A 21,329-nucleotide genomic window follows, 5' to 3' on the forward strand; every position below is an offset into this window, starting at 1 on the left:
GCCCCCCAGAGGATAACCAGTGGCGTCGTTGAGCCCGACAGTACCGCCGTTTCACCACCGGAGGCGCTGCAGAGCGGCAGCCAATGAGAGCAAGTCTTCGGGGGGGGGGGGGGCGACCCCAGCTGGCATCGCCATGCCGACAGCCCCTTGGCAGCGCCTGGGAAACGGGGGGGGGAGGGGGGACACCGTGCCCTTTTTGCCAAACACATCAAGCGCCTATCAGATGGCGGTCCCGCGCCATGGCGGTGTTGGCGGGAGGGTATCCTGTTACTCCGTCCGCTGTCCCTGGGGGGCTCAGACCTACCCCAGAGGCCCTGGTGGGGGTACAGGCCTACCCCAGAGGCCCTGGTGGGGGTACAGGCCTAACTCAGAGGCCCTGGTGGGGGTACAGGCCTAACTCAGAGGGCCTGGTGGGGGTGCAGGCCTAACTCAGAGGCCCTGGTGGGGGTACAGGCCTACCCCAGAGGCCCTGGTGGGGGTACAGGCCTACCCCAGAGGGCCTGGTGGGGGTACAGGCCTAACTCAGAGGCCCTGGTGGGGGTACAGGCCTAACTCAGAGGCCTTGGTGGGGGTATAGGCCTAACTCAGAGGGCCTGGTGGGGGTGCAGGCCTAACTCAGAGGCCCTGGTGGGGGTACAGGCCTACCCCAGAGGCCCTGGTGGGGGTACAGGCCTAACTCAGAGGCCCTGGTGGGGGTACAGGCCTAACTCAGAGGCCTTGGTGGGGGTACAGGCCTAACTCAGAGGGCCAGACATTACGGTCTGTGAGCCCAGTCAGGGAGCAGTGCAGGAAGCTCACATCACAGAAATCACGTCATCGCAGCCAAAAAAACACACAAATTGAAAAAAGACGAGTCAGCACACAGGAGCAAGTAAGGCCGCTCAGTCACATGTTTCCAAAGCACAATTTTATTGGAGGACCGTACAAAACAATTTACCGCACTCACGCTCTGCGGGGGGGGGGTGAGGAAGAGGACAATCTACAACAGCGGGCAGGGGTGTCACAGTGGGGAGGGGGGGGCAGGGCTACTGTGCACTAGGGCAAAGCAATGAGGGGGAGGGGCAAAGCAAGGAGGGGGCAGGGCTAACCAATGAGGGGGTGGGGCAAAGCTAGGAAGGGGCAGGGCAAACTCAGGAGGCGGGCAGGGCATAGCAAGGGAGGGGGGAGAGGCTAAAGTAGTGGAATTACATTATAAATATCCAAAACAATACTATATATGTACCCTAAAAGCAATTTACATTTTCTAAGGCATATTTGGGAGTAAATTAAAAACAATCTCATGACCCAATCACCTTCAAGCAGCTTTATACATTCCGATACCCTGGTTTTCCTGTGATTTGTCCAAACAATCCAAAAACAATCAATAGTTTTTGGGGGGGGAGAGGGAGTGGGGGTGGAATCCACCCAAACAAGCAAACATCCATTATTTTACACATGAAGAGTCCCTGTCTAATTCAGGCTAGACTTAACCCCCCCACCCCCCAAGGTGGGCAGGGACAGCTTGTGGACATAAGAGTGTGTGGACCACGCTAACTTAGCCCTGACCACCGCTCGTTCTCTTCCTCACTTCAAACAAAGTTCCTTTTCCACCTTAATAAAAAAAAAAAGAAGCTCAGTGTAATTTTGTGTGAGCACGACCTGTAGTAAACTGGAGGGCAGTTATTATCCTATAGCATAGCCTGTTTTGGGTCATATTTACACCTGGACTGCGTCTATGAGGCGTAAGAGGGCGTTGGTGTGTGTGCTCATACAAAAACAGACTCAAATATATTCATAGAACAGAGGCGCTTATGAAATCCCCTGATGCCAATAATAATGTGTCATTTGGTCTCACAAAACAAAACAAAAAAAAAAAAAAGATTTAAATAATTCTAAATACAGTATGTAAACATGTTGTATGTTGTTTTTTTAATGTGTCTTTCCCTTTTTTCTATACCTGTTCACATTATAGCTCTGATGAATATATTCTTGAATGGTTTTCCTGTACAATAAATAAAACTCAGGGGAATAAGGGAGGGGGCGTGGGGGGTGGAAGAAGGGAGGGGGTGTGGGGGGGGTGGAAGGGGGCGGGGTTTGTCCCTAACCTCACGTTTGACAGGCAGAACCCCACAGTGTTCCACAATCCCAGTGAGAGACGCGCCACCCCCTCCCAGCCACCAGAGGGCGCTCTACCAGGACTCGTCGAACACCCTCTTGCACATGTTGGAGTTCTCCTGGTGCAGCGGGAACTCGGAGCCGGGCACCAGCTCCTTCCGGCCCCGGCGGGAGGCGAAGGTCTTCCCCGTCCACAGGCTCTCCTGCTTCACCACAAACTCCCTGGGAAATAAGACACGGTTTCACACGTCAGGAAGACAGACAGACAGACAGAGAGAGAGAGGAACTCACTGAAGCGTAAAGCACAGGACTATAGTGCCAGGGATTACAAATCGATAAAATACAAAATACAAAATGGCTCCTGAAAACTGTGACTATAAACGGCCAGCAGAGCGGTGGAGCAAACAGGCTGCACAGCAGGGGAAACCGCAGGAAATGCCCACAGCCCTGTTTGTTCATCTATAATAAATACATATTTCAGAACATTTCCATCCTGGCCACGAGCTAGCATGAAGAATGAAACTATAGCACAGTTACTGCAGCTATAATCCTGCTACGTCCTTTTAACAATGCCTGACAACTACCCACTTATTTTTCCCTAGTAACACAGAATGTATGTGGACACAGCAGGTAAGAGTGAAAAATATGACAGGTGTATGACGCACCTGAGGGGGAAGGTGGCCTTGTCCATCTGCATGCAGACCAGGAAGGGGTACTCGGAGAACTGCACGGTGGTGATGAAGTCCAGCGAGGCCTCCGTCTCGAAGCTCACCTCCACCGCCGCGCGCATCAGGTCCATATCCACGGCAACACTCCCCACCACCACCAGGGCGCCCCTGCGGAGTCATGACAACCGGGGGGGGGGGGGGACCAGTCAGAACCAGCATTCCGGAACACATCATTACATCACCGGGATTAAAAAGGGGAGCAAAAAAAAAGACAGAACGTATCCACCAATCACTGCCAGCATTGTTCTGCTGATCATCAGCATCGTGCTCTCTGATTGGAGGAGAGCTCCTCTCTGGGATCCATCTGACAGGGTTCTATCCCTGGGACTGGATTCCTCACGATCACGCCGCTCTACCCACCGCCTCGCCAAAGGCCTCACAGCCTCGCCCAAACACACCTGTGCCGACAGGTGCGGACTGTCATGCGCGACTTCCTGTTACTCCTGACGTGCGGAAAGGGAGAATGACCAGACAGCGTTTTAAAAACACGATCTCTGTAGCCTGAGGGCTTCTCTGGGAGAGCGCCTCTCAGCCTGGTGACGACATCGCCGCGTTTGTTATGGTCCTATAGATAGCCTGTTACCCTACTGCCACTGAGAGTGTACCAGGCAGTGTGGATCCTCACACACACACACACACACACGCCCACACACACTAAACATACACATCCACACACACACACACACATACACACACATGCACGCAGACACACCTGTCTCCGCCACTACCCAGAAACAGACACGGTGATAGTGTGAATTACTACTTCTGAAAAGATCACCCCCCCACCCCGCCCCCCAAACAATGTACATCTGCACCTCCTCATTTTAGGAGAAGCAGACACCCGTTCCTGTGGCCTGTGTCCCGACGCTGGCGCCCCCCCCTCCCTCCCCATCAGTCTCAATATGCTGATAAATTGCGGCCACGCTCACGTTTTACTACCCATAGTTCCACTGTTTACTGCTGTCTGCTCTGGTCTGGCAGGGAGCTAGCTGGGATTCCTGATGGATGAGGTGTAGGAGAGGGAGAGAGAGAGAGCGAGAGAGAGAGAAAGGTGAGAGAGAGGGAGGGAGGCAGAGAGAGAGGGTGGAAGGGGAAGGGAGAGAGAGAGAGAGAGAGGGAGAGAGAGAGAGAGAGAGAGGGAGAGAGGTGAGAGAGAGGGAGAGAGGCAGAGAGAGAGGGTGGAAGGGGAAGGGAGAGAGAAAGAGAGAGGTGAGAGGGGGAGAGAGAGAGAGGTGAGAGAGGGGGAGAAAGAGAGCGAGGTGAGAGGGGGAGAGAGAGAGGTGAGAGAGGGGGAGAGAGAGAGAGAGGTGAGAGAGAGGGAGGGAGGCAGAGAGAGAGGGTGGAAGGGGAAGGGAGAGAGAGAGAGAAAGGTGAGAGAGAGAGAGAGAGAGAGAGGGAGAGAGGGGGAGAGAGAGAGAGAGAGATGAGAGAGGGGGAGAAAGACAGACTGAAAGTTGAGAGCAAATGAAGCTGATGTCATCCCCACAGATATCCGACGCTGCGTGAGACACACGCACGCGCTCAGGCGTAATCCTGACGTGAACCCCCCCCCCCGAAAACCCGCCACCGCTCGCTGGTACCGGGAACGCCAGAGCGGGGGGGGAGTGACCGGGGGGGGGGACACGGGGTGGGTGAGAAATGCCCCCCTTACGAAAATCCAGCAAAGTTAAACAGTTCAGTGATTGCTCACCATCTTTAACAGGGCCTTCATGCGCTGTAAATGAACATTAATGCACTCACAGACTGAGCTGCGCCTGCCGCTGGGAGCACGGGGTCATAAGAGTCGCTGCTATGGCAGAACGCCACGGAGGGCAGCATCACGGTGGGAAAACCCTCCCGTGGAACACGGGCATCTCCTTCTATTAATGAAATTACCCCCCGCCCCCAACCCAAACCAGGGGTGGCAGAGGAAGGGAGGGAGAGAGGGAGATATAGAGATAGAGAGGGAGGGAGATAGATAGAGAGAGAAAGAAAGGGAGATTAAGAGACAGATTGAGAGAGGGATTGAGAGAAAAACCCCAGAATCGGAGGCACGGGTCCTCCTTACCTGTTGTTGACGCTGGTCTTGGACTCCCTGTACCACAGGCTGAACTCCATTCCACCTGAGATATCGATGGCCAGGCCGCCCTGGAACTCCACACTGGCCTTGAGCCCCGACTGCAACCGAATCACCTGGGGGGGGGTTATTACAATAATAACTTTATTTATACTGCGCTTTTCATACGCTGCCCTCAAAACACTTCCCCAAAAAAGGGCACAGAGCGGCAGAGACAATCCCAGGCACTGGAATGCACCACAACGCAAACAGGAAGTAGCTGAGGGAAAGGTGGGTAAAAATACACATTACTGAAGAGAAGCAACATAAAACAATAAAAGTAAGTTTAAAGAGTCTTTAAAACTCAATTTAAACTCTGAGACTCCCAGGCACCCGATACAGACTTGGGGGGTTTGGACTTGCAGACAGACCCAATGCATATGAAAGGTGTAACCTGGCTGGATGGTGTTCACTGTGTGAACTAAACTGTGTTCTTGGCTAGAAACAGCTGTCCAAAATAAGTATTGTATCTTACTGAATCTGTGTTTAGCAGTTGTCTATGACCATGAAATGCACTTTTTGTACGTCGCTTTGGATAAAAGCGTCTGCCAAATAAATGTAATGTAATGGATGGCATACCTGCCATCTCAGTGATGTCATATGACTGTGTCTTTGGGCAGCCAATAGAATCTGTGGTTTGGGTGCACATGTGGAGGCAGGGGGCGGGGCTCTCACTGAACTCCGCCCAGTGGAAGCACGGCCTTCCTGGCGGGGGTGTGAGGCGGAATCGGGGCGGGGCTTATGTGGGCGGGACTCACCTGGGAGTGGTCGGTCAGCAGGATCAGGCCCTTGACCACGTTCATGGGGTCCGAGGAGAGGGAGAACATTTTGGACATGAGGTCGCTGTAGCCCTTGAAGAAGGTGACGGGGCGGAGCTGGACGTCGAAGAGCACGGCGGACATCCCCGCGAAGCTCTCCAGGTCCTCCTCACCCTCGTCCGCCGTGGCGCCGATCAGCGACTCCAGACCCTGCGCCTCGATCGCCACCTGGGGGCGCCAGAGAGCAGAGTCACACACCGCCACTCTCACTGTTACCATGGCGACCCGGGGTCGCCAAGGCCTCACAAAGTCACAGTCGTGGTCACCATGGCAACCAAAGGTCACCAGCGCCTTACACGGTCACTGTCACTATGGAGACCTGGAGTCATGTGAGTGCTAGGTTGCCATAGTGACAGTGACAGTGGTATCAGCACTGTCACTATGGAGACCTGTAGTCTCACAGCCGCCGCGTGCGGAGCGCTGGAGTGGGCGTGGCCTTACCTGCAGGCCGTGCAGGTGCGCCCCCTGGCTGAAGGCGTGGATGTTCATGTTGCTCCGGCGCAGGATTCCGGAGCCTGAGTACAGGATGTCCAGGCTGTAGGTGGAGGTGACGTCCTCCGCACCTGCAGAGCACACAGTCAGCTTCACCCGCACACGCACACGCCACACCTTCTCCACACAGCCCCGCACACGCAAACGCCACGCCTTCTCCACACAGGCCCGCAAACGCCACACCTTCCCTACACGGGCCCGCACACGGCAACGCCACACCTTCTCCACACGGGCCCACACACGCACACGCCACACCTTCTCCACACGGGCCCGCACACGCCACACCTTCTCCACACAGGCCCGCACACGCCACACCCTCTCTACACAGGCCCGCAAACGCCGCACCTTCTCCACACAGGCCCGCTGCGCCGAGCTGGTTTCAGTGGCTGCTGTGTTTGCTGTGAAGAACAGCATAACTGCTCCTAATTCAGCCAGATTTAAGGACTAATGTTGAATCCCAGCTATAGAGTGACTGGACCTACACCTCCCCTCCCCTCAAACAGGCTGGGGTGCGGTATCACTATGGACAGGTCTATGAAGGCCGGTAGTCAGGGGCGGGGCCAAGGAGGGTGTGGCCCAGTGTGGGTTTGGGGGCGGGACCAAGGAGGGTGTGGCTGAGTGTGGGTTTGGGGGCGAGGCCAAGGAGGGTGTGGCTGAGTGTGGGTTTGGGGGCGGGGCCAAGTGGGACTTACGCGCCATGAATCCTGAGTACGCGGAGGAGGAGCCCACTTTGGAGAAGCGGTCGTAGTTGTGAGAGATCATGTCCTTCATCACCCGCCGGACCATGGCACTGAGAGAACACAGGGAACAGGAGCAGCATGAGCAAGCAGGTAAACACAGGTAATACAGCACCCTCACTGTCACCTGGACACCTATACCACCACACCACACCTCAGTCACCTGATCACCTAAACCACGCTTCATTAGCTTGCATGCAGCCCTTGCAAGTCCACCTGAAGACAAGTATCCTTCAGTGTTCCCTATTCACAGTGAACCAATGAACACACTAAGCACCAATGGAAACTGCATTCTTTGGTCAGCTGACACCTTCGCAGGTGACACCTTCAATACGAGACACCTTCGCAATCACAGCAGGACTACGTTTCCCAGAACGCACCTGGCGGGCATCTCGAAGCGCAGGATGTCGTGGACCTTGGAGAGCATGTACTTGTTCATCTCGTGGGGCAGGTCTCCGATGGACAGCAGCAGGTTCTTCACCTCCATGTAGGACGGGTCGCTGCTGAAGATGACATCGGCGGCCGCCGCCCGCACGTTCTTCTCGTAAATGCGCCGGTTCTGGTGGTAGACCCTGTTCAGCGTCTGCTTCACCTGGGGGAGGGCGGGGCACCACACCGGAGTCAGGACAGCTAAAGGGGCTGCATGCTGACTGGATGTTTGAGTACCTCAGCCTTCAGGGTATATTCTGACTGGGTGTTTGAGTAGCCCAGCCTTAAGGGTGCTGATTGGCTGTTTTTGGAGACTGCTGATTGGCTGTGTGAGTACCCCAGCCTGCAAAGTGCTGATTGGCTGTTTGTGCCGTGGCTGTGTAAGTACCCCAGCCTGCAGGGTGCTGATTGGCTATTTTTGGAGAGTGTTGATTGGTTGTTTGTGGCGTGGCTGTGTCAGTACCCCAGCCTGCAGGGTGCTGATTGGCTGTTTTTGGAGAGTGCTGATTGGCTGTTTGTGGCATGACTGTGTGAGTGCCCCAGCCTACAGGGTGCTGATTGGCTGTTTTTAGAGAGTGCCGATTGGCTGTTTTTGGAGAGCGCTGATTGGCTGTTTTTGGAGAGTGCTGATTGGCCGTTTTTGGAGAGTGCCGATTGGCTGTTTTTGGAGAGTGCTGATTGGCTGTTTTTGGAGAGCGCTGACTGGCTGTTTATGGAGAGTGCCGATTGGCTGTTTTTGGAGAGCGCTGACTGGCTGTTTATGGAGAGTGCTGATTGGCCGTTTTTGGAGAGTGCCGATTGGCTGTTTATGGAGAGTGCTGATTGGCTGTTTTTGGAGAGCGCTGACTGGCTGGTTGTGGTGTGGCTGAGTGGGGGCTCACCTCGTCAGTAATGAGGGCGCGGTCGTAGCGCTGCAGGGCGGTGATGGCGATGGTGCTGAGGGCCCCCACCTCAGACTCAGAGAACTGCGTGAGCAGCGGGACAGCCTCGGGCAGCATGGCGTTCTTCAGCGCCAACAGGTACATCTGCACCTTCTCCTCTTCCTCACTGCTGCCCGGCCCCTCCAGCAGCAGCTTCTTCACCTCCAGCACCGCCTGGGTGCAGAACACACACACATGAACACACACACACGCACACGTGCGCGCGTACACACACACACGCACACATCGCGCGAACACACACACACACACACACATGAACACACACACACACACGCATGAACACACACACATACACACACATGAACACACACACACGCATACATGAACACACACACACGCACACACACACACACGCACACACACATGAACACACACACACACACACACATGAACACACACACACACATGAACACACACACACACGCATACATCGCGCACACACGCGCGCGTACACACACACACACGCACACATGAACACACACATGAACACACACACATGAACACACACACATGAACGCACACACACGCGCACGTACACACACAGGGACGTTCAAACATTGGCGGTATCACACAGCTAGACAGCCCAGCCATGATGCTGACACAGCTGCAACACTGCCACTGCATTGCTACCATATCGGCACAAAGTTGCTGAAACGTTGCTGAAACGTTATTAAAACGTTGTGAAACTCACCGGCAGCTCACAGCCCCCCTTCTGGCACAGCTTGCGCACCAGGGCGCCCATGATGATCATGACCGACTCCCGGATCTCTGTGCTGCCGATCTTCCGCTTCCACAGGTCCTGGGACAGACGGACAGACAGGAGCTCACATTCACTCTGTCACACTCACATTACTGACCTGTTTCCACTGCATTACATTAATCAACACCTTCAGCTGCAATCATAATACTGAGACAGATCAGGGCGGGGCAGGTGAGGGCAGGCAGGGCAGGACAGGGCAGGCAAATTAGGGCGTGGCAGGTGAGGGTTGAGCACGGTGAGGCAGGGTGGGGCACAGCAGGGCATGAAAGGTTGTGGCAAGGCAGGGCAGTGTGGGTGTGGCGGGGCAGGGCAGGACAGGTAGGGTGTGGCAGGGCGGATGTGGCAGGACGGTGCAGGACGGGACAGGGTGTGTCAGGGGCGGGGCAGGGGTGGGGCAGTGTGGGAAATGGTAGGGCAGGGCAGGGGCAGGGCAGGTGAGGGTGTGGCGGGGCGGGGCAGGGCGGGACAGTGCGGATGTGGCAGGATGGGGCTTAGGGTTAGGGGGTGGGGCAGTGTGGGTGTGGTAGGGCAGGGCAGGGGCAGGGCAGGTGAGGGTGTGGCGGGGCGGGGCAGGGCGGGACAGTGCGGATGTGGCAGGATGGGGCTTAGGGTTAGGGGGTGGGGCAGTGTGGGTGTGGTAGGGCAGGGCAGGGGCAGGGCAGGTGAGGGTGTGGTAGGGCACGGCAGGGCGGGGCAGCTCACCAGCAGAGCCTGCAGCATGCTCTGGTTGGGGTGCGAGGAGAAGCCGCAGGCGTACAGGAAGCGCTCCTGCAGCACCAGCCCGCCCGCGTCAGAGAAGTTTAGGAAGGAGAGCACGGCGTCCAGAGAGGCGGGGGTCTGCGCTGAGGTCACCACGTCCACCATCTGAGGCCTGGGGGGGGGGGCAGGGAGGGGGGGTCGACTCAGTTACAGCTCATTTAACTGCCTCACTGACTGAACAGAAAGGGCACTTCTGTGCATCTCTCTGGATCAGAGCGTCTGCTCAGTTACTGTCATGCAATGTAATATTGTGTAATTACACACAGGGATAAACCACATGCTACACTGACTTCCTGGACCCCAAGCAGGGCATTGTGGGAAATGTAGGCAGAGAGGCGGTGGTGGTGTGGGCGGGGCCTTACAGGGCAGTCTTGCTGCAGTTCTTCATCACTTTGAGGATGTCCTCCTTGGTGGACTTCCTGACGCTGTGGATGAGGGACAGGAAGTTGCGGGTGGCGGCGGCCTTGGACAGGCCCTCCGGCTCCAACTGCTTGTGCACAGCCTGCCAGTGCTCCCAGAGCTGAGAGAGGAACGCAATAGGACGAGGGCTCGTCAATCACACAAAGCTCGACCAATCACGTAACAGCTAGTATAAATCAGGCGGGGGAAAAACCCAGGGGGCAGGAGGGCATGATGAGTGCCCCCTGGTGGTCACACAGAGCAAGTGGCTACAGTTATCTTGCACTGGGTAAAATGAGTTATTTTAAATACTGTACCCCATTAATCACACCCCCGTCATAAGCATATATGTGGGTAATAAATGTGGGTATAAATGCTGTATGTAAATAAACCATCCCGCTATATCTGAGCCCTCCCACCCCGTCTCCAGCTCCCTCACCGTTGGGCAGGTCTTGCACTTGGTCTTGACCCTCTCTGGCAAAACGGAGACGGAGACGAACTCGCCGTCCAGCGATTGGACGACCGAGGGGACGTCCTGTCCAGTGGCTTCCTGGGGTCCCGCCTCTTTGCTCACCAGGGTCAGAGTTTGCCTGGAGAAAGAAACAGAGCGAGAGACAAAGGGGGAGAGAGAGAGGGAGAGAGAGAGATAGAATGACTACAGTCCCCAACATTGCTCCTAGGCAGAACTGGACCTGGTCTTGTAACCTAAAGGTTGCAGGGTCAATTCCCGGGTAGGACACCACCGTTATACCCTTGAGCTAGAGGTACCTAACCTGCATTGCCACAGTATGAATCCAGCAGTACAAACGGTAAGTAAGTAAACTCTGGACAAGAGCGTCTGCTAAACGCCTGTAATGTAACGTTCCAAACACTACATGTCCCATGGGGCTTCACACCAGGAAGAGAGCGAACGCTCAGTGGCACTTCCGGGACCTGACAAAGGAGGGTGCAGGAGCAAACACAAACGCGCCCATTCCCCGACTGGGACAGAAGTGAGAGGTGAAATTTAACGTGAGGGGCAAAATGGCGACTTTCCCCATTAAGGGTCGCCAAGGCAACCGGCTCACCTGGACACGACCTTGGCGGCGGCAGAGTGGCGAGCGTTGACGGACAGCACGTGCGTCTCCTCGGAAACGGCCGTCTTGACGAAGCCGTCCTCCAGGGTGAACTCTGTGATGGACGATGACTTTCCAGAAACACCCAGGACCTGAGGAACAGGGGGGGACTTTATGTTTAAAATGTGCTCCTCATCTGTGTACAAACATATCTCTCCACTTAACTGCTACACCATTGTTTTTCTAATAAATCTCTCTGTTAAGAACTAATTTTTAAAGGAAAATCTTCACCACCTGCTAATGATAACACAAACAGCCAGAGCAGAACACAGGAACTGCCCTGCTTCCCCACAGCCATGAGCAGGAGGGGCGCTGCTGGCCCCCCAAACGAGCAGAGGCTCAGGGCTGGGGGGTCATCTGGGAAGACTGCTCCCCTGAGAGAGAAACTGCTCACCTGGGGAGACTGCCTTAGGGAGACTGCTCACCTGGGGCAGGCTGCTCACCTGAGACAGACTGCCTGGGGGAGACTAATCACCGGGCAGAGACTGCTCACCTGAGAGACGGTTCACCTGGGGGAAACTGCTCACCTGACTGTGGGTGGTGAAACCCGTCTCCAGCGTCTTACAGGTGTCCACCGCCTTGACCCGGGTCACATGATCCTTCCCGGCTGTGTACTCCACCATGCACCTGCCGGACGCGTCCACCTGTTTCCAAGGGAACGGGACAAGGTGTCCGGGTCAGGTGGTTAGGGCCTATCCTCAGAACCCAGGCTAAATATAAGTTTCACTATCCTGGGATAAACACACTTTTCACTATCCTGGGATAAATACACATTTCACTATCCCGGGATAAAGGCCTGTTTCACTATCCTGGGATAAAGGCCTGTTTCACTATCCTGGGATAAAGGCCTGTTTCACTATCCCGGGATAAAGGCCTGTTTCACTATCCCGGGATAAAGCTATGTTTCACTATCCCGGGATAAAGGCCTGTTTCACTATCCTGGGATAAAGGCCTGTTTCACTATCCCGGGATAAAGGCCTGTTTCACTATCCCGGGATAAAGGCCTGTTTCACTATCCCGGGATAAAGGCCTGTTTCACTATCCCGGGATAAAGGCCTGTTTCACTATCCTGGGATAAAGGCCTGCTTCACTATCCTGGGATAAATACACATTTCAATATCCTGGGATAAAGGCCTGTTTCACTATCCCGGGATAAAGGCCTGTTTCACTATCCTGGGATAAAGGCCTGTTTCACTATCCTGGGATAAATACACATTTCAATATCCTGGGATAAAGGCCTGTTTCACTATCCTGGGATAAAGGCCTGTTTCACTATCCTGGGATAACGGCCTGTTTCACTATCCTGGGATAAAGGCCTGTTTCACTATCCTGGGATAAAGGCCTGTTTCACTATCCTGGGATAAAGGCCTGTTTCACTATCCTGGGATAAAGGCCTGCTTCACTATCCTGGGATAAATACACATTTCAATATCCTGGGATAAAGGCCTGTTTCACTATCCCGGGATAAAGGCCTGTTTCACTATCCTGGGATAAAGGCCTGTTTCACTATCCTGGGATAACGGCCTGTTTCACTATCCTGGGATAAAGGCCTGTTTCACTATCCTGGGATAAAGGCCTGTTTCACTATCCCGGGATAAAGGCCATTACCTCCTGTGTTTTCCCAGAAGTCAGCTGCAGCTGCAGTAGACTGGCCACGCCCCTCTTCAGGTTCCTGATGGCGGTGAGCTCCTTCTGGTAGGAGTACAGACCTTTCACCTGCAGCGGGAACAACACACACACACACACATCAGACCTTTCACCTGCAGCAGGAACAACACAAACACACACACACACACACACACATACACATCCCTCACCTCTCTTCCTCTATACTCCCTCACCACTCTTCCCCTGGTGAGCACACACTACACTCCCTCACCTCTCTTCCTCAGGAGAGCACACACTACACTCCCTCACCTCTCTTCCTCAGGTGAGCGCACACTATAATTCCTCACCTCTCTTCCTCTATCATCCCTCCCCTCTCTTCCTCTAGACTCCCTCACCTGCCCTCCCCAGGTGTGGATGCTATACTCCCCTCAGGAAGGATGGCTCTTTAAATAAAGTCAGCAGCCGGCCAATCAGGGCCAGCGGGGTCAGGCTGACACCAGCAGCCCACTTAAACAAACAGCGGCTCGCTGGCCCTGCCATGTGCCAAAACCATCCTGGCAGAGAAGTCTCCCAATGCAGCTTATACTCAGACAAACAAGACCAGGTCAAAACCTAGTACATGGCTGGACCGGCCGACCAATGGTGTAACTTCATAACTCGGCCGACCAATGATGTAACTTCATCACTCAGTCACAGACATTCGCGTTCGTAGGGCTGGCCCCGCTGTTGAGGTCCAGCCAAAAAGCACTGCAGGTCTGTCCTGCTTATCCCAAAAATTATGGCTAGCAAAACAAAAAAACTAAAACGGACTAAAACAATGACTTTATTAGTTTCAAAATTAATTAGTCAATCAATCAGATAAAGTTTTTTAAGTCTCAGCCTTAAAAGTTTGTTTCTATTCACTTTTCCATTTTAAGCAATTCTACAACCAGAAGCAGGGTCATATTACTGAGTGCCCAACGTCCCCTTTAAACTATTTGTTTCCAAGTTAAAACACAAATTGGATCGGATGAAATAATCGATGGAGCCCATGTCAAATCCTTTGCGTAATGCAGTGTGATCATTATGTAGCACACCCAATGCTTTCAGATCTTGTATTTACAACTACATCATCTGACCCCTGACCCCTGAGTCCACGCTTCTGAGGATTCTGAAGTCTGATTTAAAAGAAACGATTAAGCAGGAGATCATGATCTTGATAAATTGTGATCACACACTACTTTATCATGGTTCACCATTTCAAGCTTCTTATCACAGTCAGCTTATCTGGACGATTTCAGCTTTAATCCGGTGGAAACGCAAAGATAAATCGCTCATTTTGAGATAGGACTGGATCTGCAGCAGTTTTAGCAGCTGTTACCAATACATTTATTTTCTATAATACGTTACATTAAAATGATTCAAAGTTTTCAAAAAAAAAAAAAAAAGATAAACACTAGAATTTCCAATTTTAAGGCATCAGTGAGTTTTAAGAGATTTAATTTGACCTGTTGCATACATACTCTCCAGCAGGCACATTATCTTAGCTTAGTTACAAGGTTTTTTACTGTACTGGGATGTTTCCACAACAGAGAAATCAATTTGCTGCTTTCAAACCAGCGTAAGAAAAACATCCAGCGGTTCCGTGTTCACTAACAGGCAGATGACAGCACAGTCTGGATGCGCCTGGAGGGTAGCGTCAGACCAGGCTAACTCCAGGACAGCCACCACTGCTAGCCTATCGAACCGAACCGAACCGAACTGGCCAGTGCCTCATATCCCAGTTACCCAGAGAGAGACCGAGAGGTCAGGGAGGGGGGCGGGTTGGGGGGGGGGGGGGCAGTTTCTCCCGTCAGCGGTGACAGAAGATCTCCTGACCTTTGGCCAGAGGCAATGCAAGCAGCATGCTGACCCCCCCCCCAGCCCCACCCCACCGCACCCCACCGCATGCAGCCCACAGAAATCTGATAACAGCTGCATCACTAGAAAGACTTGGTTGGCACTCTGACCTTTGCACACACATGCGCCAGGTGTCTGGAATTCCCCTTCCCGACCCACACACACACACACACTCACACACACGTCACACACACCACACACACGCGTCACACACACACACACACACACACCACATACACATCACACATACGTCACACATCTCACACACACTGACACACACGCGTCACTCACGCGTCACACACACCACACACTCACGCGTCACACACACCACACACACGCGTCTCTCACAAACACACACACCACATACACATCACACATACGTCACACACACACACACAGCTCACACACACAAACACACACATGCACGTCACACACACACCACATACACATCACACATACGTCACACACACACACACACACACAGACACACGTCTCACACACACACCACACACACACACAGACACACGTCTCACACACACACACCACACACGCATCACACACACACACACACGTCACATGTCATACACACACACCACACACACACATTACTGCCATGCCCTAATCAGACACAAAGATCTGGCCTGATGCTTGTTACAAGCTTGACAGCTGTACCCCCATTTTAGAGATAACCGTGGTGTAGTCAAGGTCAGTACTTGGGGGGCGGGGGGGGTCCCTGTGGAGCCCCGCCCACTATCCCACAATCCCTCACATTCATCTTAACGGAAGGCAAGGCATCTGAAATGACCTAAACTGACACAACAGCCCCTATTAGCACTAATAACAATGCCGTCATTTAATATAACGCTTAAAACTGCTGCGTGTGCTTAGCACATACACATTTCAGCATTTTTTTTTTTGGCATTGTTTTTGGCAGACCGCCAAATTACGTTAGAATCACCTCACATGGCAGAGCGTAGTACTGAACCCGTACAGAACTTTATGGCTGATGAGTGTCAATATCAGCCCACATTCAAGAGTGCAAACATCCGACGAATTGCTCCATCATTCAGAAGAGCTGCTGATTAGATATCTGCAGCGGCTCCAGGCCTTCCTGCGACTGCGTGTACAATCTTTATGAAGAGAAAAAAAAAAAAAAACCTGCACGATCAGCCTTATCTGTTACCTTCCCCAGCTTCAAGTGCACCAGGAACGGCCTCTCCAGGGCTTCCAGGTTCGCTGTTCCCAGAATCCTTTGCGTCGGGGTGTCCAGGAAGATGTTGTCCTCGTCCGGGCGTGGAGTGGCATTCTCTATCTTCACGTCGCTGATCTATGGGGAGAGAGGTCAAAGGTCATGTCACCGGAGGTCACGTCCACCCGCCACCCACCGCTCCCTTCCTGAAGTTCGGAATACCGCCCTTGTGCACAGAGCAGGGGGGCGGGGGGCGAGGGGGGGCGGGGGTTGGTGGGAGGGGGGCATATTTGTGGAATGGGCCTCTCACACTGCTCGAGGAATCTTACTGGCCCCGGAGTCACACAAAGACAGAATGAAAAATCTGTGCAGCGGCAACCAGAAGCCAAAGAACTGTGGGACAGCTTGAACCCTGAGGCTGGTTGGACAAACTCAACCCTACCCCCCCCCCCCCCCCCCCCCCCCCCCGTCCACCCCCCGTCCACCCCCCGTCCACCCCCCCTTGCAAGAAGGCAATCGTCAACCAACAGAGGCAGCACCCAAACAGGGGTTCTTGGATAGCTACACCTGTCAGTGGTTGCTTTCTGTCCAGTGACAGGCTGAGGCATTGGCCCCTCCCTTACAAAAATGGAATATACTAAAAATATATTAAAATGGCATACGTGATCAGATAATCACCTCTAAAAGACAGTGGATAAATAAATGAATTACCTGCTTTCATAAAATAAATCTAATAATGCATGCAATAAACTTCCACTAAATATATTTATGATGATAAGGTTTTTTTAGATAGATATGTATAATATTACTGCTGCATATTCCATATTCCAAACCCCAGCCTACCGCCACGCGGAGCAGCTGGTCGTCCTTGCTGCCGGGGTTTCTCCACGCTAAGCTGATGTCCACGGCGGAGGAGATCCTGTAGCCCGCGCTGCCCCCCGCCGACCCCCCCGCCCGCCCCCGCGCCCGGTCCAGCAGCACCTCCGTGGAATAGCCAAATTTGTACAGCTGTCCGCCGGCCAGTCTGGGCCCCCCTGGAAAAACAGAGATGGGAACCACATCAAAGGGGCACGAGGGGGGAGGAGAGAGGAACAACCAGCCCCCTGTCTCTCTCAAGTGCACCCCCCACCTCCCCATTTTAGGAGTCATTTCAGCATTTTTGGACAAAATATTTATCTATGTATTTTCATCCATAACTGCTTATTAAGAGACATGAGAAGAAGGAATCCGTGAGAAATAAAACATCTGATTGGCCACATGTAAATAAAGTCCAGGAACAAGCCAATGAGCTTTTGCGCTTTTTCTTTTTTTTTTTTTTTTTGTCCAAGTAACCGCTTTCACTGGGTTGCCATGTTGAAGTGTTCAATTCCTTTCTCTTCTTTTAAAATACATTAAATCCCAAGTGAACTGGTGCTAAAAAATAATGAATTATCCCTTTTCGATATGCCCAAGCCGATATTTAAATGAGGGGGTTCTAACAGGATGTTGTCAGAGCAGCACCACGAGCTCAGAGCAGCCATTGCTGCCATAGTAACAGGGAAAAGCCCTTTCCCGATTATGTCATTAATCAGGCCGGGCCGAGCCGGAAACCAGTGAACACGCGAAGCTGAGGATTGGAACGCCACAGAGGGGGAAGATAAGGGCAAAATCTGAAGAAAGGCCCATCAGCTGGTCTTCTGATCACAAAAACACCGCGAAAGAAACAAAGGCAAACAGCAGAGGTCAGCAGTACTTAAAGCTTGATGTGTTTTTAAAATCCTGTCACACTCAGATGTGAACCAACAGGCCTAATCTTTAAAAGTGTGATAACACGGTCTGGTATCTTGAGAGGATTCAGGCTGAACCGATAATTAAGCAACTGTATTAATGATTCAATTCAAGGCATGTCCCCCTGCCACCCTTGATCCTTCAGAAAATGTGACATTGGTCAGGGATCTGACCGGTCCTGAGTCTTTCCTGATTAGGGTGGTGGTAGAGCAGTTTCAGCACCAAAAGACCACTGGATATTTTACGTGATATGACTGTTACCACGAGGGTAGGATATATTTCGCAAGGTGTTGTGGACGTCATTTCATTTCTCAGTTCACATTATTATTGTTCTCACAGTTTTTTGGTAAGAAGTAAAAGCACAGTAGTGATTAATTGCAAAAGACTAGATGCACCAATCATGATGATCCTGTGGGGGACAATATCCAATGAATTCACATGAAAAATGTCCACCAAACATGTGCCATTTTTCAGTTCATCAGCTGAAGTTACATTTATTTCCTCAACTGACTGATTGGGTGCAGCGTCAAACATGTCTGTAATTATCTCAGACTTCGCCTGCATGTGCCATATTACATTAGGATTTTAGGATCCTTGATGCCATCCGGCCTACTCCTTACAGCTGGCATGAAGATGAGCTAGTTCTGCCTGGCATAGCTGGCCCTGGCAAATTTCACCCCAAGCTCACGTTCCACAGTGACACTGGGCCTGTAGTACGCCTCCTCGTCTGATCGCCCGTCAAGACTGACGTGTCACTTCATTATTGCATCACCGCACTGAAGGAATGGCGAGCCAATGGGACGTCACTTTAACGGCTGAGTCTCCACACATTTCAGCCGCCTTGACATTAGGCCTTAAGATTTAGGCTAAACGAGAGATATGATTTAATCCACTTATTAAAACCCAGAGAACGCGCTCCATTAAGAATTCTCCGTAGAATACACTCTTAAATTATACTTGCGTCAAACGCTAGATTCAAAAAACGCACACAACTGCTTTCCATTCATTGATAACACCCTAATGCAAGTCAAAGCACGAGAGAAACTATCCGTTCACATCTTACGTTGTCAGGTCATGGTAATCTTTTGCCTGTAATTGTTCAGTTACCAGAGGACATATTATCCGGAATATGAAGTATTTTTGCCAATTCATTCACAATCTGAGCCACTATCCACACCTCAAAGAAGGCTCAAGCAAATAACGACAATTCTTTTTTTAAATTTGACCTTCAAACATTGGTTGCATGAAATGCATTTGTTCATAAATCAGTTTGCTAAATTACCTGCTTAGGGAACACGTGTTGTTGCAAAGAAGCGTGACATTTTCATAACAGCATTTTTAAACGGGCATTTTATGACACCGTTTCATATCGACTGTACTCCCGTATAAATGTATATTGGCAGTTTATGATGCCAAATCAATTATAAGAATAGCAGAATGTAAAGCCATTCATAATCATTTGACAGCCAAATGAATTGTGTAAATCACTCACCTTTAGCGGGGACAGACACAGACGATGAAAGAGCGCAGAGTAAAATTAAGCTTAGCTTTAACATAGTGCGCTCTCTGTGCGGTCAGACAGCAAATTAGCAGCAGAAGTCAGTGACTGAGCAGCACCTCGGGTCCTGAAAAAGAGGACGGGCGCTCGGGAATACTCCGCTAATGTTTATCGTGGTGGAGGCCAGACTCCAAACTCCACGCTCAAGTACTAAGTTCACGCTTTCAATCATTAACCCGGAGAGCTGAGATTTGAGAACCGCTTCGCTTTCTGATAGGCGCAGTTCCCGCGGAGTCCATGCCCAAGATAAAGTATAGCGTCTTGCGGATGCGACAGCCCCCCCACTTATCGCTGATTGATCTGGTATTATCAAGCATAGCCAAGACGACGGTACTTAGCGTCAAATAATTATATTTAATCTTCCACCGCCCCCTGTTTTGCACTGTGTTGTAACAGATTCGCATTCAATCGCATTTAAAGTATGTTAATTTGATCAGAACTGTAAGCAGGCAATGCAAATGAAGATGTGAGGATTAGCAAAAAATGCACAAATCCGGAAACAACTAGCTTACTAGCAACCTATGATTAAAAACGTATGGCGCGGTTCGGTAACTTCTTAAATTCCTCAGCTACACTGGGAAGCAACATCTGCTACAAAGGTCATTCTCCCTGACAAAAGAAAACGGATTGGCATCTCAGTTCCGACTGTTCCTCTGTTAGTATCGCTGTAGTATCAGTTTGAAAACCTTTAACCTAATTTTCCGCGGGTGAGCGCTGCGGAATCGCCGTGTGCGGGTCCTGCAGGGTCAAACTACTCCGCTGACGTTACGTTCCCTGACGCATCCCTCGCGGGATAAAAAAAAATCCTTGGCAGAGTTCGATATGCAGATTCCGGGATACAGAACAATCGGTACGCTCCACCTTTAGCAGATAATTATTTGCCTTCTGATAAGAAACAGTTTTTTGTAAAGCAAAAGAAGCAGTTTTTTGTAAAGCAAAAGAAGAACGAGATAAGTGAAAATCGACGATATTTTTATTTTATTTTGACGTTTAACGTTCAGTCAAAAATTAGTATAGGGTATCCCCTAGATGTACTGCAACGTAATGTGTGTGTTTACAGACGGAGGGTCAAAACAAAAGTTAAATACATGAACAATGTCGGCCAACATTTGTTTTCACCCTCCACAGAATATTGAAAAAGCTTTTTAACCTGTTTATACTTTTATAGATTATGATAATAGTGTTCATTTTAATAGAACAAATGACCACTTCATTGCAAAACTATACATTTTTATTATTGAAACTTTCTTAATGAAATGGAATGATTAGGTTTGTATTCGCACAGTGTCTGTATCACTCCCATTAGAGGCAGAAAAAGAACTCTTGGCTAAAGGGCACCTGCATTAATTTACTACAGTACAGTAAATGTTATACATTTGTTGCTTTCTAAATAATATGTGGAAAATATCAGGCCCATATGCATAATTTTAAAAAGTAATGTGGCCCCAGTAAGAGGCTGTGAGGAGTCTGACAGCCCGGGTCTATTGTTCCGGAACTCTTACAGGAGTCCAGCTGACTCTGACAGGTTTCCCACCTGGCCGCCGTTGCCATGGATACCAAAACAGGGCCAGGTCGCTCGCCAGGGTATGCTCGTTCTCCTCCCGGAAAAAACGTGCCGAGCTCTCTCTCCCTCTCTCTCTCTCTCTCTCTCTCCGTCTGGTGCCGGTGCTCGGGGCTATAGGGTCAAAGGTCAAAGGTGACCCGTGGCAGGGGCGGTGACTCAGCGCTCTCCTCCTGTAAGATCAGACGGTGGAAACCGGGGCCAGGGCTGAAGGCCAGACTGTACACAGCATACATACACCACGGACTGGAAACCCGCCTGTTTACACTCCATCTTGGCTCAAACCAGCACTGGACTCTAAGTGTTTTGTAATTCTCCCTGGATGAGCGTGTCTGCTGAGCACCTCAGTTTCACGTAATCCCACTTCTCTCGGTGCCCATTGTTTGCTCAGTGACTCTATT

At 51.6% G+C, this 21,329-nt stretch overlaps 1 protein-coding gene across 1 annotated transcript; it reads right to left on the reverse strand.

The window, feature by feature from the left end:
- Positions 1–1,373: 1,373 nt before the first annotated feature.
- mttp (microsomal triglyceride transfer protein) lies at positions 1,374–20,111 on the reverse strand. The gene is made up of 18 exons (XM_035416929.1): positions 19,302–20,111; positions 16,886–17,076; positions 16,037–16,180; positions 12,976–13,083; positions 11,895–12,011; positions 11,320–11,459; positions 10,692–10,842; positions 10,216–10,373; positions 9,797–9,965; positions 9,026–9,133; positions 8,275–8,487; positions 7,345–7,556; positions 6,920–7,017; positions 6,177–6,298; positions 5,676–5,903; positions 4,870–4,994; positions 2,760–2,930; positions 1,374–2,316 (listed from the first exon to the last, which is right to left on the reverse strand). The coding sequence occupies exons 1-18, from the start codon at positions 19,363–19,365 to the stop codon at positions 2,169–2,171; spliced, it is 2,667 nt and encodes an 888-aa protein (XP_035272820.1). The 5' UTR covers positions 19,366–20,111; the 3' UTR covers positions 1,374–2,168.
- Positions 20,112–21,329: the final 1,218 nt, after the last annotated feature.

The sequence above is a fragment of the Anguilla anguilla genome, chromosome 5 (assembly GCF_013347855.1).
Source record: "Anguilla anguilla isolate fAngAng1 chromosome 5, fAngAng1.pri, whole genome shotgun sequence".
Classification (NCBI taxonomy): Eukaryota; Metazoa; Chordata; class Actinopteri; order Anguilliformes; family Anguillidae; genus Anguilla; species Anguilla anguilla.

Coding starts and splice junctions, on each gene's coding strand:
- mttp (XM_035416929.1), bottom strand. CDS start 19,365: ATGTTAAAGCTAAGCTTAATTTTACTCTGCGCTCTTTCATCGTCTGTG. Junction 12,012..12,975: donor CTTCTGGGAAAACACAGGAG/GTAATGGCCTTT, acceptor CCTTGGAAACAG/GTGGACGCGTCCGGCAGGTG. Junction 10,374..10,691: donor AGTGCAAGACCTGCCCAACG/GTGAGGGAGCTG, acceptor TTCCTCTCTCAG/CTCTGGGAGCACTGGCAGGC.